The 18,660-nt window shown below is 43.8% G+C and overlaps 1 protein-coding gene across 7 annotated transcripts in view; it reads right to left on the bottom strand.

Moving 5' to 3' along the window:
- LOC135981324 (ATP-dependent translocase ABCB1-like) overlaps positions 1 to 18,660 on the bottom strand; it is an 85,191-nt gene that overhangs the window by 44,181 nt on the left and 22,350 nt on the right. For 6 of the 7 annotated variants that reach the window (XM_065583296.1, XM_065583298.1, XM_065583299.1 and 3 more), the window contains exons 10-16: positions 18,325 to 18,502; positions 16,288 to 16,401; positions 13,990 to 14,100; positions 11,475 to 11,600; positions 9,401 to 9,604; positions 8,738 to 8,908; positions 3,052 to 3,213 (exon numbers count right to left, since the gene is read on the bottom strand). In XM_065583296.1, coding sequence (XP_065439368.1) covers positions 3,052 to 3,213; positions 8,738 to 8,908; positions 9,401 to 9,604; positions 11,475 to 11,600; positions 13,990 to 14,100; positions 16,288 to 16,401; positions 18,325 to 18,502 — 1,066 coding nt within the window. The remainder of the gene's footprint in view (positions 1 to 3,051; positions 3,214 to 8,737; positions 8,909 to 9,400; positions 9,605 to 11,474; positions 11,601 to 13,989; positions 14,101 to 16,287; positions 16,402 to 18,324; positions 18,503 to 18,660) is intronic. The other variant, XM_065583297.1, reaches the window with a different exon arrangement.

Here is an 18,660-nt window from a genome sequence, read left to right as displayed (position 1 = left end):
GCACAACCTTAGGATCAATCCTCTCTTGTGCCTGGTTTGTATTAACTTGACTGACCATAGCTTTAATATCATTTCCAATCATAATATCCTTAGGGATTATGTCTTTTACTCCCACAACCATGGTGCCCTCCAATCCCTTCCATTTCAGGTGGATTTTAGCCAAAGGTACCCTGACAAAATACTTAGATAAGGCTACAACAGTTACATCTTCACCTGGCAAATAATCTTCCTTCCTGACAAGACTTGCTTTAACCAGAGTAATATCTGCTGCGGTGTCCCTCCATGCCATACACCTCACTCCATTCACTTCTGCACTGCTAATAAACTCTGCATTATTTCCCCCATATTTAGCTTTAATGTGAGTTTTAAGGTCAAATTCTTCCGAGACCACAGAAACAGCATTTGCACACAGGGCACCAATGCTGGGCTCTGTGTGGCTTGCCTGTGAGTTTACAACAACAGGGTTAGCATTGGCCGTGGCATTTGGGGTTGCTGGTTTTGGGCTGCCCTTCAGTGTTGGGCAGTCTGGTCTCATGTGGCCCAGCATACCACAGCGATAGCATGTAACCTGTTCCGTCCTGGGATGTGAGTTCCTACCCTCCAGGCCCCCTTGAACTCCTTTAGAAGAGTCAGGCTTATTTTTAAATCCTTCCCTCCTCTTGAACTGGGGAGAATGGTGATCAGTTTTCCCCGGGGTTTTTACACCCTTCTCGAGCCCTGTTTTGGGTATGGGCATCTGTAATCTCTGCTGCCCGTAGGACTGACTCAGGGTCCCTGTCACACACAGCTGCTCTCACGTTGTCAGGCACAATGTCTAAGAACTGTTCCAAAGTTATTAAATCCAGCAGTTTTTCAAAACTCCCATGAACCTTGGCTCCCATAACCCACTTTTTAACAAAACCCATCAGCTTATGAGCACATTCTACAAAAGTACAATCCTTAGACATTTTAAACTCTCTAAACTTAACTCTGTAAGATTCAGGAGTAACCTTGAACCACCTTAACACAGAATCCTTAAACCGCTCATAATTTAAGGCTTCTTGTTCCCCAAGTCATTAATACCTCCCTGGCTTTTCCAGTCAGTCTGGTCAGCAGGACAGGCATTCGCTGACCCTTGGGGATCTGGTACAGATTGCAGAGGCGTTCAAAGGTAGACAAAAACTCCTCTATATCCTCAGTATCATTGTAAATGGGACACATCCTTTCCCAGTTTTTCTCATGGCGGGGGGGAAGTGGAGTACCAGGTGGGGATGACTTTCTCCGCTCTTCCATTACTTGGAGCTGAAGTCTGGCCGTCTCCTGTTCCATCCTGTGAGTCTCCTGCTCAGCAGCGAGCAGCTCTAGACGTCCCTTACGAGCTCTCTCATCAGCCTCCTTCTTTCTTTGATCAGCTTCTTTCTCTCTCTCAGCAGCCTCTTTCTCTCTCTCAGCAGCCTCTTTCTCTCGCTCTCTTTCTAACTCTGCTATTTTTTGCCTCTCCAGCAATCGAAGATCTGCTAGCTTCTGTTCATGCTCAAATTGCAGTTGACTTGTCACCCTTTGCATCCTAATTTTTTCTGCATCTTCTGCAGCCTCAGGTAAGGGCTGTGCTCTTGCCCCCTGATCACTGGCTATTAGCAGATTTCTCAGTTCTTCCTTTGTAGCTTTCTTTCTAAAGCTTATCCTCTTTTCTGAACACAAATTTTCCAGGGCTTTTTTGCCAAGTCCCTCATATGCTCTTTGCTCAGCCATTGCAGCAGCTCTTTAACCAACAAGACTCTCAATCCCAAAATTCAAATTTGGATAGCGTGGGGTTCTGACCCAAAGCTTAATTGACCTGGTTCTGTGGATCCTGCCGACTACGCCACTGTGACAATGCGGTTCTGGCGGAACCCAACTGAGAGTGCCAACTCAGGACAAATTGCTAAAATAGGGCAGTTACAGCCCAAGGCTGGGGTTTTTCCACCTCTAAGGCAAACCAAACCAGCCAGACTAAGACTTCGGTCTCACCCCACTGGCTAACCGCAAGTCTCACAAGCAATCTCCTTAGACACTCCAGTTTCCCAGTATTACCACCAGTGCCACACGTTATGGGGACAAATGGTTATGAAAACCAATACCCCAGTAAAAGAAAAAGGTTCTCCTGATCCCAAAGGACCAAGCCCCAGACCCAGGTCAATATACAAGTCAGACCTTACCCACAAATCACGCTACTGCCAATCCTTTAGAATCTAAAATCTAAAGGTTTATTCATAAAAGGAAAAAGATAGAAATGAGAGTTAGAATTGGTTAAATGGAATCAATTACATACAGTAATGGCAAAGTTCTTGGTTCAGGCTTGCAGCAGCGATGGAATAAACTGCAGGTTCAAATCAAGTCTCTGGAATACATCCCCAGCTGGGATGGGTCATTCAGTCCTTTGTTCAGAGCTTCAGTTTGTAGCCAAGTTCCTCCAGAGGTAAGAAGCAGGATTGAAGACCAGATGGAGATCAGGCATTAGCCTTATATAGTCTTTTCCAGGTGTAAGAACACCTCTTTGTTCTTACTGTGGAAAATTACAGCAAAATGGAGTCTGGAGTCACATGGGCCAGTCCCTGCATACTTTGCTGAGGTACAAGGCGTATCTGCCTTCTCTCAATGGGTCCATTGTATAGCTGATGGTCCTTAATGGGCCATCAAGCAGGCTAGGCAGAGCTAATCTCAGCTTGTCTGGGATGTCACCCAGAAGCATAGCATAAGTTTGCCATACAGACAGTATAGAGCCATTATTCATAACTTCGACTACAAAACTGATACACACATATAGACAGCATAATCATAACCAGTAAACCATAACCTTGTCCTAGACACCCCATTTGACCCCCTTTATACAAGATTTGGGTGCCACTACAGGACCTTGGTTGCAACAATGATCTATATGGTCCCAGTTTATGTCAATAACATCACAGGCACCCACCAGCGAATACAAAAATCAGCACCTGTGAGTGAGATATACAGATAATTTTCTGGAGTAGAGAGATGGCCAGTACATCTGAAGCATTTAGTCAGGAGTGCTCGATCACATCTCATTACCTGCTGCATCACAAGAGAAGAGTAGAAACCCTTCTGTGTCATGAGTTCATTGTGTGTTCCCTGTTCAACAACAACACCGTTGTGAAATCCAGCAATAACGTCAGCTGTCCGGATTGTGGAGAGCCGGTGAGCTATCACAATGGTGGTATGTCCAGCCCTAGCCTTACCGGGGGGAAAAAAACGAGAGATTTACTTTAAAATGTGGTGAAAAAACCCCCCAAAAATCTCTACCTAACACCACAGCAATAGTGTGGAAAATACAAGAGTAAAAGCCCTTCTGACCCTTTATAGCTGATCATTATTTCCATGCATACTTGCAAAGGACACTTCTGATTACAAAATTCACATTTATAATAATGACAGGGAAAAGTGGATTAATTTTATAGGCTACTATGCAAGTACCAATTCCTATAGCTAAGGTTGCCTGACACTTCCAATTGTAAGACCTGTTTTCAGATGCTTATAACTTTGCCAAGATTTAATTATTTGGGCTGGAACTTTCCATGCTGGTAAATGCCTCGGCTGTCTTTTGTTTTTCTTTTTTTTTTTTTTTTTTTAATTTCAGCAAAAATGGTTCAATGGTGTCTCAGAATGAGGTTAGAAAAAAAATAATGTTGTTTTGCACATATTAAAAAAATTCTTATAACTGTAGAAGCTTTATCACCTAAATGCTCGAGAGCAGGGACTTGAAATTTGGAGGAGATGGGCATGTCTCACTGGTTATCACGGATGCGCCTTTTACCATTCCCATGAAAATCTGCCCAAATGTGGCTGAGTTATGAGGCTCTGAAAATCTCAATTTGCATGTGTTCAGTAGAGACTTCTTAGAGCTCAACAGCTAAATTCCCCGAAGTGACAGTCTGAGCTCGCTGCATTGTATGACAGGAGTGCACATGCACCATCCCCACAGAGAGACTAAGCATGTTCCAGCCCAGGACTGTGGGGCCTGAGCAGGACTTTGCCTGCAATTTCTCCTCCCTATAGTCAGGGGGAGTTGTGGCTCCAGGCACAGGAAACAAGAGTAGGGAGAGCAGAATGAACAGTGATTATGGAAGGAATCAAAGTTATGCAGGAAATCCACCTTATTTGTTGCAGAAGTTGTAAGGTATCTAGTGAATGAGGCAGAGGATTGCAGGAAAAGAAAGGATGGTCTCGTTATAGCAGTTGAATACTGCCCTGGAGAACTGGATTCTAGCCCTGTCTCTGCCACAGAGTTACTATGTATGGTGACCAGACAGCAAGTGTGAAAAATTGGGACAAGGGGTGGGGGTAAATAGGAGTTATATAAGAAAAAGACCCAAAAATCATGACTAGCCCTATAAAATCGGGACATCTGGTCACCCTATTACTATGTGATGCTGGTACTAATTGTGTAGTCTAGGGTTACCATAATCCAGCAAGCAAAAAAGAGGACGGGAGGAGCCCCGCCCCTGTCCTGCCCTAGCCCCGCCCCATCCTGCCCTAGCCCCGCCCCTGCCCCTCCCACTTCCCCCCCTCAGAACCTCCAACCCTCCCCCCGCTCTTTGTCCCCTGACTGCCCCCTCCTGGGACCCCTGCCCCTAACTGCCCCCCAGGACTCCACCCCCTATCTAAGCCTCCCTGACTGCCCCCTCCTGAGACCCTCCCCCCATCCTAACTGGCCCCCTAGGACTCTACCCCCTACCAGTACCCTGACTGCCCCAACCCTTATCCACACCCCCACCCCCAGACAGACCCCTGGGACTCCCACGCCCCATCCAACCACTCTCCACCCCCTGACAGCCCCCCCCCCAGAACTCCCGACCCATCTAAACCCTTCTGCTCCCTGTCCCGATTGCTCCAATCCCTCTCCCCACTCCTGCCCCCTGACAGCCCCCCCAGAACTCCCAAACACCCCTCCCGCTCCTTGTCCCCTGACTGCCCCCTCCTGGGACCCCTGCTCCTAACTGCCCTCCAGAACCCCACCCCCTACCTAAGCCTCCCTGCCTCTTGTCCCTTGACTGCCCCCTCCTAAGGCCCTCCCCCAAATGCCCCCCAGGACCCTACCCCTAGGGTGACCAGATGACAGGAAGAAAATATCGGGACACAAGGGGGGGGGGAGGGGGGTCACTGGCGGAGCAAAAAAACCCAAAAAACGAGTGCTGCCGGTGTAAGGACACAAACAGCTCCCTCTCCCAATTCCCTACTGTGACCCAGTGCTGCCGGCAGTCGGGGGCGGGAGCTGAGAACAGCCCAGGGCTGCGGGCAGTCAGAGGAGATTATGCTTACCCTTCCTTAGGTATGCATACCTTCAGCCTCTGGTTTTTAGGAGCGGGGGGGGGGGGGGGGGGGGGGGGGGGAAACCAACAGAGAACAGCTGAGTGCTGCCGGCAGTCAGAGGAGAAGAAAAAAAAAAAAGCCGAGAACAGCTGAGTGCTGCCGGCAGAGGAAAAAAAAAAAAAAAAAGCGGAGTGCAGCGTCCCGACCGAAGATCAATCGGGACGCGGGACAAATACCTAAATATCGGGACGGTCCCGATTTTATCGGGACGTCTGGTCACCCTACCTACCCCCTACCTGTACCCTGACTACCCAAAACCTTATCCACACCCCCAGAAAGCCCCCCCCAAATTCCCGACCCCCCTGTCTCTTGACTGCCCCCTCCAAAACCTCCCTGGCCCCCCTGTTGTTGGCCTTTCTTCGCCTAATGTCTCGGTGAAGTTGCTCAGGAACTGCCTGAGCCGCTGGGCAGCAGTGGGGGAGGAGCTCCAGACTGCCGCAGCCGATCTGCGATGCAGGGAGGGAGGGAGTGATTTCTGCTGCAGGGGGGAGGAGGAGGAGCCCTCTCTGGCTGAGTGTCGGAGCCCCATGTAAGTGGCACCATCCGGCCGGCTGCACTGTTAGCCGCGCGTGCTCTGCATGGGGGGGAAGTCCGGACATTTACAAATTCCCCCTGGACGCTATTTTTAGCTTAAAAAGCCGGACATGTCCGGGGGAATCCGGACAAATGGTAACCCTAGTGTAGTCCTCATTTTCTGGATGCCTGACTTGAGGCAGTGGGGTCTGATTTGCAGAAGTGCTGAGCATTCATGGCTGCAACTGAAGTCAATGGGAGATGTGCTTTTAACATATATAGCGCTGTATAATGCACAATTCTCTGAAATATTGAGTCCTGGGCATCGCAGATCATGCACCCAAAAGTAGTATGCACTTTCAACATTAACATCTCTGTGTCTCAGTTCCCCTTCTGTAATATGGGAGTAATACTACCACCTTACCTGTCGGGGGTGTTGTGAAGATAAATTCATTAGTGTTTATGAAGCACTCAGATACTAGAGAGATGAGAGGTATAAAAAAGCCCCTGAGGAAGTTAATAATTTTGCTTTCAGAGCAGGGTTTGAATGGCATGGGGGCATACATTGAATGCTGAGGATAAAAAGAAATATTGACTAGCACTGAATGTTGAATAGCACCATCCTGTGCACTGAATGAAGCAGGGGGCCTGTGGAAGAAATAGTATGTGATTGTAGCAATGGGACTCACCCCTGCGGCGCCTCCTGCTGTCTCTTCTAGCTCATCCAGCCTCTCGAGCACCCTCTGCTGGCCGGTGTCCCGCTGCCATTTGGCTCCATGTCCCTCCTTGGACTCCAGTGCCCCTTTCATCTCTCTCTCTCTCTCTCTCTCTCTCTCTCTCTCTCTCTCAGGGTCTCCCCTCCCCGGGGAACCCCCATCCCCTATCCCTACTTCACCTCAGTTGTAGGCTACTGCCAGTCACCAACTAGCCCCCGCGCCCTGGGGCAGACTGCAGTGTAAGCCACTCCTCATAAGCAAGATTGGGTCTGGACCTGCTGCCTCTCTCTGCAACCCAGTGCCTCTCTGGGGCCTTGGATAACACCCTGCAGCCTGGGGAGTTGCCAGCTTTGAGCTCCCCAGCCCCTCTGGCCTTTCCCCAGCCCTGCCTCACTCTAGGCACCATGAGCTTCCCAGCAGCCAGGCCCTTCTCTCTCTGAAGGCAGAGAGAGACTGCCTCGGCTCCTCGCTCGCAGCCTCTTATAGGGGTCAGCTGGGTTCTGTTTGGGGTGTGGCTGCAGCTCTGCCTGCTTCCCCGAATCAGCTCAGTGGCTGCTTTCTCCTCCCACAGCCCTTTCCTAGGGCTGTTTTAAGCCCCTCAGGGCAGGAGCGGGTGTCCACCCTGCTACAGTGATCATGTAACCGAAGACTGTCCCCTAATGCAGAGACACAAGGGTTTATTAATGCTCACCAAGCAACTTTAATTGTGTCATTCCCTAAATTTTGAGTGCTTGACTTTGGAATCTTAATGGTCTTTTCATGTAGTGTGTGTGTGTGTAATTCAGTATAAATAATGATATTATCTATGCAGAATATAAGGGCTCAGTACCCAAATACTACCCTCAATTACACCGTGCACTACCGCTGATATTAGGGTTGCCAACTCTGACTGAAGCTATTCCAGGAGATTTTTTTTCCCCAACACGACAATGTCATTTTCTTAAAATATCCTATTAAAATCTCCTGGATTGCTTCCAATGGTCACTGGGAGATCGATGCCGATTCTGGGAGACTCCAAGCCAATCCTGGAGGGTTGCAAACCTAACGGATATCACTGTGGTCAGATGAGTATAAGTGAAGGCAGAATTTAAGCCCATAGACTTAAAATTAATTGCAGATAAATGCTGGGGGCCATATAGTGCCCTTGAGCCATGCATAGAACTTATGCTATTCTGTGTTTACTATCACTGAGTACTAATGGGAGGCCGGCTTTTTTAATAGAGTTTATTTTTAGGATACACCACTGGTTATATACAAATACACATCAGTTTCCTCATTTGCAAAATGGAGAAAATAATTCCTAGGTCCCAGCAGTGTTATGAAGATTATTAAAACATCTGTTTAGTGATTGGAGAAGATACAGTGCTGGATAAGCACAATGTATTTTTATTATTGCCCTGTAGAAATCCATACAATGCTGGCACCTTGCTTTGATAATGTAGGAGTTAAATTCCTGATGCCACATTCACAGTTTACCACCAGGCAAGCAATTGTGATGTGAGGCAGGATGTGGTGGAGACCAGCATTAAAGAAGAAGACTTCTGTCCACATGCAAATATCCTGGCAATCAGGAATGATGCTAACAGAAACAGAGCCTGTGATTGCTTTAGGGTTGCCACCTGTCTGGGTTTTATCCGGACAGTCTGGCTTTTGGCTTCCGTGTCCAGGTGCGATTTAGGGTTTCCAGGTGCCCAGCTTTCGGTGACCTGGCAACCCTATGGCACCTGAACCAAAAGCTCAGTTACTGCAGGGCAGGGAGAGTGCCAGGTCATTAATGTGTACCAGCCTCTGCTCAGCCAGGCCACCTCCTACCTGCAGGCAAGCTCCTTGAGACGGTACAGCGAGCAATGGGGGAGGGGGGCATGGGGAGAGGAGCGAGTAATGGAGGCAGGGCCTCTGGGAAAGAGGTGGAAGAGGGGGAGGGGCCTCAGGGGTGGCAATCCGAGATTGCTTAATGGAGTTTTGATTAAATATTACAGGGTCATATCCTGACACCAAAATTTGAGCATGCATCCCTATTGATTGCAATGCCCTCCTTGAAACCAGTGGAGAGCTGTGCTTAAAAACGGATGGCATGCTATAGCCTTTAATGTCATGCTTGGCATACGGTTGTTGTGCTTCTTAATACTGATTGATAACTCTAGCAATAGGATTCCTACCTTATCAAGAGCTGCTTGCACAATAGATTCACTCTGAGTGTCCAGAGCAGACGTGGCTTCATCCAACAGCAGAATCCTGGGATTCCTTGCCAGGGCACGGGCAATAGCAATTCGCTGTTTCTGCCCTCCGCTCAGCTGAGCTCCCCTTTCCCCCACCATGGTGTTAAATTTCTGAGAAAACAAGAGGAGCACAGAGATTGCAGAAGGGGTCAGTTGAAATCCTTTTACACCCCCACTCCCATCATCTTGTTACCATCACAAACAGAAATTCCCTCTTTTAAAAAGTTTTATGATGGATGCTCCAATAAACGCTTTAAGAATAATTACTTCTAAAAGAACTGTCTTGGCCAATTACATTCAGTGTTTTTGGTAAAAAAAATCTCTCATTGTCCATAGAAATTCCTTATCCACCCTATTAAAAAAATGTTGCCACGTGACATACAGTTAGTATTGTAAATTAAGAACATTGTGGGCCAAATTGTCAATTGGAATAAATGACAAAACATTAGTGAAAAGCTAGTGAAGCACCATCTATTTGCACCAGCAGAGAATTTGGGCCACAAAAATTCAGAAGAACCGAGAGAGAGAGAGAGAGAGAGAGAGAGAGAGAGAGACCAAAGAATCCGTCATAGTTATAAGGTGCTCAAAAGTACATGAACTCACCTCAGGCAGTCTGGATATAAAATCAAAAGCATTGGCTTTTTTAGCTGCTTTCTCAATTTCATAATCAGTAATACCCTCTCTGCCACAGCGAATGTTGTCAGCTATGGTTGTAGCAAACAAAATAGGCTCCTGGCTTACAAGGCCAATATGTTCTCTTAGCCACTTTATATTAAGTGTCCGAATATCTCGTCCATCTAAGGTAATCTGAGTGGAAAGGCATAAATGAAGAGTTTGAGGAAATGTATTATGTTTAAAATAATTAGTTGTTATAATGATAAAATAATAATGATATAATAATTGACTTAAGTATTTGTTTAGCAGCTTCTCACATGGAATAAAGCAATAACATTTAAACAAAATGACCAGGAAAAATTAAAAATATATCTTCACGATCACCTCAGATTAGAAGAATGGAAGGAGCAGGATAAACAAAAAGGATATTGTCGGAGCAGTGTTTTATAATTGTACTTTGAGAATTAATGTATGATTTGATTTCATCCTGCCAGCCACCCTTTTTGAATAGCAGAAAGGAATGACAGTCCAGAACAATCCTTATGTTTGATTATGGTCACCCTTTTGTTTTAGGATAAGTTATAATGTCTGCTATGGTTTCCTATATGTATTACAAATTAGGCATTCTAGTTAAATATACATTTCTTTGTTTTAAGGTTTTAGTATGTAAGAGACAGGATCTTGTATTGTATCTATGTTAAGGAGATTAGAGGAATGTTGAGGGCCTAAAGCCCCAATGTGAATTGTTTTAGTTATAAGATTTAGCAAGGCTTGATTTACAATGTATTCTGCTGAATATAAAATACTGCTGTCTCTATACCTTTGAAGGTTTCTGTAAGAGATTGTTTGTGTGAATGAGGAATGTATGCATCAGGAAAAGATAAGGTGTGAAAGCTATCACAAATGTCCAGATGGTCAAGAAAAAGTGAGAGACTTGGAAAGACCAGGAGGCAATCAGTAAACATCCATTGTATCTGAGGCCTTGGCTACACTTACCCGCTAGTTCGGCGGCTGGCAATCGAACTTCTGGGTTCGACTTATTGCGTCTAGTCTGGACGCGATAAGTCGAACCCGGAAGTGCTCGCCGTCGACTGCGGTACTCCAGCTCGGCGAGAGGAGTACCGCGGAGTCGACGGGGGAGCCTGCCTGCCGAGTGTGGACCAAGGTAAGTTCGAACTAAGGTACTTCGACTTCAGCTACGTTATTCACGTAGCTGAAGTTGCGTACCTTAGTTCGAATTAGGGGGGTAGTGTAGACCAAGCCTGATGCTAAACATGCTAATAGCATTGACAACCTCAAAGGTGAAGTAGGCACCACTGAAGGTGAGACAACAAATAGGAGATAACGATGGGAAGCCCGACAATAACCATCAAATGATAACAGCAGAAAACTCCAAGATTAACACCACTTAAGGACAGGATGACATTGCAAAATTCATGGACTCAAATGGGAATTTACAGCTATAAAGCTGGGGTGTTTTGTCATGGAACTCTGGGTTCAGTCCTGAAAAGCCTCGGAGCATCGGATCGTGATTGACTAAGCCCAGCTCCACACTCGTGCTCAATCTAACTGGCCATTAGATTGACTCGAGCTACAACTAACTGGTAACTATCAATGTAAGTGGCAGGAGAGAGAGAGAGAGAGAGAGAGAGAGAGAGTGTGTGTGTGTGTGTGTGTGTGTGTGTGTGTGTGTGTGTGTGTGTGTGTGTGACTAAAAAGCATATGCTAACTGTTATATTTTCAATAAATGCAGCATATTTGCCTTTTCTCCCTGAAAAGATCCCGTGTGCTTTGTATAGCATAACAATATCCTCAAATATTTAAATCCAAATTTTGACTTCCCTTAATATCAGTAAAGTCCTATCTAGGTTTTTACAATATTCTCATCATCATGGCATACAAGTAATGAAAAATCAGTTTCAGAATTTCGTTGGATGCTACGTATCTTTTGTTCTTTTAAGAATCCAATTTTGTGTAATGTCCTTTTAAAGTATAGGTGTAATCTAGTCATCCTAATCTTCATCCTAGTAGCCAGGAATATCGACAGTTCATGCAAACGAACCTCTCCTTGGACTGGATCATAGAATCTCTGTAGCAGCTGAATAGCAGTACTTTTGCCACAGCCACTGGAACCAACCAGAGCGATGGTCTTCCCCGATTGAATTTTCAGGTTCAGGCCCTTGAGAATCTGGAAATATAATCTTTATATGTTAGTCCAGTAAATATAGAGCTACTTAAATGAATGGTTTGTTTAGAAAAATATCTATTAAGATGCTTGGCATCATGATCAAGCCAATAATGAGATGTCTGGTCTAACAGTGTATTGAACTCAAAGGCCTGCTTTCTGTCCTTTGTTCCAACCCTGGTTGGAAAGCACTTTGAAGATGACAAGAAAAAGGTTTTATTACTAATAACAATCTTGCTTTGTTCTATTCTTATTCTATAAAGACTGCCCTAAGAAAAAACCTTTGGCTCTGAAAACAAAGTGGGTGTTTTAATATCCCCAATGGAATGAAGAGTCAGGGTTCGGCAATCTCTGGAATTTACTAGGGAGGGATTAGTTATGGAGTAATGACACTTTTGTTGCAATGTTCACATTTAGGAACATTTTACCTCAGTCTGTTTATCCCATCTTATAAATGTCTAATATTATTAGTGGCCAAAATATTTGTCCCCTATGGGAACTCTTATGTATATTGATATTTAGGCTGATTTATGACTACACATTTTTTGCAATAGAAGATCAAAACAACAGTAATATTGTTCTCGGCTCCTTATACTATACCAGAAGAGCTCCAGTTTTCCAGTAAGCTAATAGCAGATAAGCTTTGGTGTTTGCTTGACCAAACAAGAGCATCATTCTCCACCCCTTTAACATCATTTCTCATCACGACCATCCCATCTCTAACCTCCCTTTTTAGGTAAGGCAGGAAAGGGCACATCAAGGTAACGCTGACAATAACTAGAATCTTCAGCTCTCTGTGACCCGGTTCATTCCAAATTTAGGTACGAAATGGAGTTTGCCTTGATCTTGTATGTTGATCATCTTTGGCTGGTGATTGATGAGAACCAGGTATCCAGGATGATTCTTTTAGCTTTGCCAGCTACCTCTGATACCATTGATAATGACCCACTGCTGACACAGGGTGAACTCTGGAAGGGATGGATGGAATCATTCTTGAATGGCTCCATCCCATTCCAGCCACAGGCCCAAAGAGTGGCTCATCCGGCCCCGTATTTCTCTTGTGTAGAGTGATGTGGGATTCTGTCTTGTCACCCTCCTGCTCAAATCTGTATGCAAGACCATTAGGGGAAGACAGTGAGAAAGTACAGACTACACTGTCTTCAGTATTCAGATAACATAGCTCTAGGTCTCTGTTTCATGAGACCCAGCTGGGAGAAGTTGACTGGCTTAGCCAGCAAGTTACAGGGTGGGTTTGATGCAGGCAAGTCAGCTATGACTCACCTCAGAGATGACTGAGTTTATGCTTGTAGGTTGGAGGAACCCATCCGAAGAACTGGCAGAGCTAACAGCAGCACACTCAAGTGAGTTTGTAACCTGTTGGATCCACAGCTGCTTTTGCACGCAGGAAGCAGTAATAGCTAATAGCATTTTGTTTGTCTTTTACACTTGGCCAGAAGGTTCTGAACTTTCAATTCTGGTACAGATGTCAATCCAGAAAGAAGTATGACTGCAAAGTACCATACATGAGACTGTACAACAAGATGACTCCCCTCACAAACTTCAGCTGGTGGAGAGTATGGCAGTCTGTTTCTTAGAGGGCATTTTCTGTAGGGAGAATCTTACCTCCATGCTCTGTGATCTGCAGTGGCTTCCATTTCATTGTCAGGAGTGATATAGAATAATGGCTTTAACCAATAGACCTTAAAATAGGTTGAATCCTGGCTATCTCCAAGATGACCTCTCCCCACATGGGATGTCACAGCAGCTGAGATCTTCTGAAGCACTGACACAAACAGCTTTCTGGGTGTAACCACATGAGGGCTGGAGGTGAGGCATTCTTGGTGAGGAGCTTGAAAGAAGAATTTGCTTCTGATTCAATTCACCAGAGGCCAAATTTACTCACCTTCAGGTTATGCTGTAAGCTCCATTTGTTCTCCCTTGCTTTTTCCAGCAGGTGAAAATGAAGAAAAGGTGGATGATGGTGGTGAAGACAGAGCTTTAGTTTTGGAAGGACATTCATCCTGCATTATTGTTGTATTTTTATAACTAGTATAATAACATTTCACTCTCACATAGTACATTTCATCCATATATCTCAAAGGACTTTAAAGAGGAGGTCAGTATTACTATTCCCATTTTACAGATGGGGAAACTGAGGAAGAGAGAGGTGAAGTGACTTGCCAAGTGTTACTTTGCAGGACAATGGCAGAGCTGGGAATAGAATCCAATGTTCTTTCAACTAGACCATACATCTAGAATACAGGATGGACATTTTATTTTAATTCATTTTTTTTAAACACATTAAATTGATAAAATATCAGTTTTCTTTTTGGTCACACAGATAATGGCAGCAGCTTTTCACTGCAAAGATTAATTTAATAAGAACACTTACTTTAACATCAGGTCTAGATGGGTAACAGAAATGGATGTTTTTGAATTTAATGTCTCCTTTGAGCTTGTCTGGTCTGTATCCTTCCTTGGCACTGCTATCTAGAAGACGGTGCTGGAGAGAGATTTTGAAAAGGTATTACACATTTTTTGTGATTTTACAGTTGTGGCTTTTGATGGATAAGTTGTTTAGGATAATAAAAGAAACACTGCAACACTACATAGCAGTTTAACTGATCAGTGGTTGCTGAATTTCACCCCAGAGGATTCTGCATATCAGTGAAATGCAATCCTTGTGTATACCCTGCAAAGCATTTTGGGATACGGGACATGGGAAGAACAGGAGTAACTAGAATAATAAAACATCAACTATACCTTAAATCATCCATCTCCCAACATTTACAATGGGCCCAAATCCCTTAGCTCCCTCCCAACATCTGCCTAGGCAGAATGTGGGTTGAGAATTAGTTCTTGGAGGAGTGATGCAGCCTGTAATTGTTGGTGGGCTTAAAATGCACAAGCAAAATCAACAAACTGGGGATTTATTACGAAGTCTTCACCCCTAAAAAGATACCATCATCCTGAGGCTCCCTGGTCTGAAGTCCAATGGAAAATTAGCCTGGCGCTAAATAGCCTGACCTGGAATTGCTCCTCCACTTCCCAGGTTGCTGATCTCTGTTGGACTGACACTTTTCAATGACCCAGTAACCACCGGCAGAGTTCAGAACTTCTCTTTGAGTAGGAATGGGAAGAATAAAGAGGACCTCTTCGGCTCTCTCTGCTCCACTCCAAGACCAGCACAACCAAAAATAAAACCAAACCCTTTGTCTCTGAGTTCTGGTTTCCGATTGGTTCTGGTAGTAGCTTCCAGCTTGTTCTATCTCCATGCAGGACTCTGCCCTTATATAAATCGATGGTACGCCCACATTTTGAATACTGCGTACAGATGTGGTCTCCTCATCTCAAAAAAGATATACTGGCATTAGAAAAGGTTCAGAGAAGGGCAACTAAAATGATTAGGGGTTTGGAACAGGTCCCATATGAGGAGAGATTAAAGAGGCTAGGACTTTTCAGCTTGGAAAAGAGGAGACTAAGGGGGCATATGATTAGAGATATATAAAATCATGAGTGATGTGGAGAAAGTAGATAAGGAAAAGTTATTTACTTATTCCTATAATACAAGAACTAGGGGTCACCAAATGAAATTAATAGGCAGCAGGTTTAAAACAAATAAAAGGAAGTTCTTCTTCATGCAGCGGACAGTCAACTTGTGGAACTCCTTACCTGAGGAGGTTGTGAAGGCTAGGACTATAAAAGCGTCTAAAAGAGAACTGGATAAATTCATGGAGGTTAAGTCCATTAATGGCTATTAGCCAGGATGGATAAGGAATGGTGTCCCTAGACTGTTTGTCAGAGGGTGGAGATGGATGGCAGGAGAGAGATCACTTGATCATTACCTGTTAGGTTCATTCCCTCTGGGGCACCTGGCATTGGCCACTGTCGGTAGACAGGATACTGGGCTAGATGGACCTTTGGTCTGATCCAGTCTTAAATGTGTCCTAGGCAATCTGGGAAACAGAGTCCTGAGCCTCTGTAACCATTGTTGCTGTAGTCCGGAGCAAGTCCCCTAAAGACTTGCTTACTGTAATAGGTCAGGAACAACCAACTCCAGAGGTGGTTACACAGAGTTTGATCACCCTTAATTTAGTTTCTCTGGGCAAAATTCCACACTTTGTTATATCCACACAATAGACATTTATGGCCATAACAGAAGACAAAACTCAGCCCTTTGTTCTAACCTAATATGAACGTGAGACTGCAGATATATAACAAACTGCTGTACAAAATTCTAAGCGTTAGTTACTGAAAGTGTGGCATCCCTCTTCCCCAGCAACAGTATTACCATAGCTTTCAACAGCACTGTTAATCTCCAAAACAAATGCAGTTGAACTGAAATCATGTCTACTCCATATACTTGTGTTTTAAAGAGCAATGTAATTTCACTTAGCTCTTCACCACTTACTCTAATAAATAAATAAATACATACATACATAAGGGAATGACAAACCTAACAGGAAAGAGGGCCCCAATCTGTAAAGTTGAGCTATAGATCTGAATTTCCCCCAAGTTTGCAATAAGCACATTTAGGGCTTTGGTTAAGGCTTGTGTCTTCTTAATATGAATAGAAATGTCATCTTATTTTTGTTTTCAGTGGCATGAGTCTATGGAGTTCATCCACTTTTTGAATTTTTTGAGAAATAAATCAGAAATTTCAGACTGCTAGAAAAGCAACATTAAGTACCTTACTGATAACCTTGTACACTTCATAGGCAGCACCTCGAGCATTGGCAACACTTTCTAAGTATGGGTAGCTCTGTCCGAGATAGAATGTACCACGGAGCAGAGAGAATAATACCTACAGGGAACAAAAACAGGAGCTAGCGTACAGTGGTTCCAGACCTGCAGTTTTCTTAGTGCTAAATGTCATGGTAATCCTGGTGGTTCTGTAAGAGCTTTTCCAGAAAAAATATAAAAAAAGAAAATCAAAACTAAGATTTCAGGCTGCATTTTTCCAGCTCCCCCAGTTTTTATTCTTTCGCTGGATTTTACACAGGAAGTGGTGAATGTAGCTATTGGGTGCAGCCACAGGCCCTTTAACAGTTGGATTAGCTTTTTTGTTGCTGCTGCTTTCACTAACTCCCATGAAGAGAATAAATAGTGAAATTAGACATCTCTCCATCTCTTTGCAATATTATAAACCTCAGCGTCCTCAAAGAGAGTTAATCCAGTTTCCTGAGGCCCCAATCCTTCAAAGTGCATATTATGCACTGTGACTACTTCCACTGAAGTCAAGTTCTGATCAGAAGTCAATGGTGCTACTCACAGTGCATAAAGCACGTACCTAAGTCTTTGCAGGATCAGGGCCTTATTCCTTTCCAAAGGAAAAATAATCTAAAAGTATTGGTAAAGTACAATAATACCTTGCAGGGATTTTAAAAAAATGAAAGATGGTCACATGGCTGTGACACGGGCAGACCAGATGCCAGCTCATGCCAAAGCCCCAGACTTCACTGAATGCTTACAGATGCATAGCTGGAAGCCAGGCCAATTCACTTGTGTATTAGTATAGATCAAAGTGATTGTTAAATGTATCAGAATGTATTTGCTGTTTAAACTTCATGAAAACTAATGGGATGTTAATGCATTGTTTTAACTAATGCATTGTTTTCACTTATCTGGATCCCATTATAATGCTGTAGCAAATATTCACATAGTGTATGCCCCTGTCAGTAAATAACCCATCAAATGAGAAAGAAGCCTTGTGGAATGTAAATGAAGAACTTTAACAGAAAAGTGTTAATTTCAAAGCAAGTGGTCATTGTGTATGATGATCGAAGGTCAAAGACTCCAAATGTATTCCTCACTCTCTGCCATCAAAGGAAAAGCCCACAGGGGTATTGACCCTGTCAGCTTGTTTTCTGTGGGAAGAAAACTATGAGTATGGATTCAGGGAAAATTCCTTCATCTCTACACTGTTTGGATTCTAACAGGGCAGAATAAATGAACATGGAGATAGAGATTCCATGAGTTATTCTGGGTCACCCTGAGAGACTTTTGGGAAACCGGCAGATCACTACATCTCTGCTACCATTTGGAATTATAGACTGACTCATCTGTACATATATTTTATCTTCTTTAATCTCTCAATAACTCTTATTACCTTTTCTTAGCTAATAAACCTTTAGTTAGTTTACTATAGAATTGTCTACCAGCGTTGTCTTTGCTATAAAATCTAGGATACTAATTGATCTGGGGTAAGTGATTAGACTCTGGGACTGGAAGCAACCTGAATGTGGTGTGATTTTTGGTGTAAATGACCCTTTATCATGAAGTCAAGTTTGTCTGGGTGGCAAGATATACTAGAGAGTCTGTCTGTGACTCCATGGTAAGACTGGTATAGTGATCCCGGAATTCACATTTGTTACTGGCTTGGTAAAATCTAATTATAGAACACACCACCAGTTTGGGGTGTCTGCCCTGTTTTCTGACAGCCTGCCCTGAGATAGGCATTCATGGTCGTGAACCACTCCAGACAGCATGACAGTGACCAAATGAGATATTTGTTTAGGAATTTTGAGGTCTTAAATATGTAGATTCAACATCTTTGTTGATTTATATTAAACATATTTTAACATTTAGTCAGATGGGTACTTTCTGCCTGAGTAGAAATTATAGATCTTTTTACGTGGTACTTAAACAACAAAGCATTTTCTGTAATTTATAGACCATTTTTAAAAAGTTTGCCTCAGCTAATCAGACTATACTGTGCTGTACTTACAATTAACACACATCCGAGGTCATAATTCTCTTTCTCCTCCACGGTGAGTTTGGTTCCGTACCAAAATGCAAGAGCAAAGGCTCCAAATAAAATAAACTCTGTGAAACCCAAAGATGTGTAGGTGGTAATGGATTTTTTGACTCCAACTTTCCTAGCATTCTCTAGGTTAACATCATATCTGAAAACAGATGATAAAATGTTAAATTTGGTATTTACCCAGATGACATTAATTTCCCTAGCTTCCTTTCATGCTTCTAGGGTTTTCTGCCATAAAAATAAATTCTCTAGATTCTTAGATCGTGTGAATCAACACAGCTTCATTGATTTTCATCAACA

This window comes from Chrysemys picta, chromosome 2 (assembly GCF_011386835.1).
Source record: "Chrysemys picta bellii isolate R12L10 chromosome 2, ASM1138683v2, whole genome shotgun sequence".
Taxonomy (NCBI): domain Eukaryota; kingdom Metazoa; phylum Chordata; order Testudines; family Emydidae; genus Chrysemys; species Chrysemys picta.
Note: the sequence above shows the minus strand (reverse complement) of the source record. Positions and strands in the feature narration are given on the sequence as shown.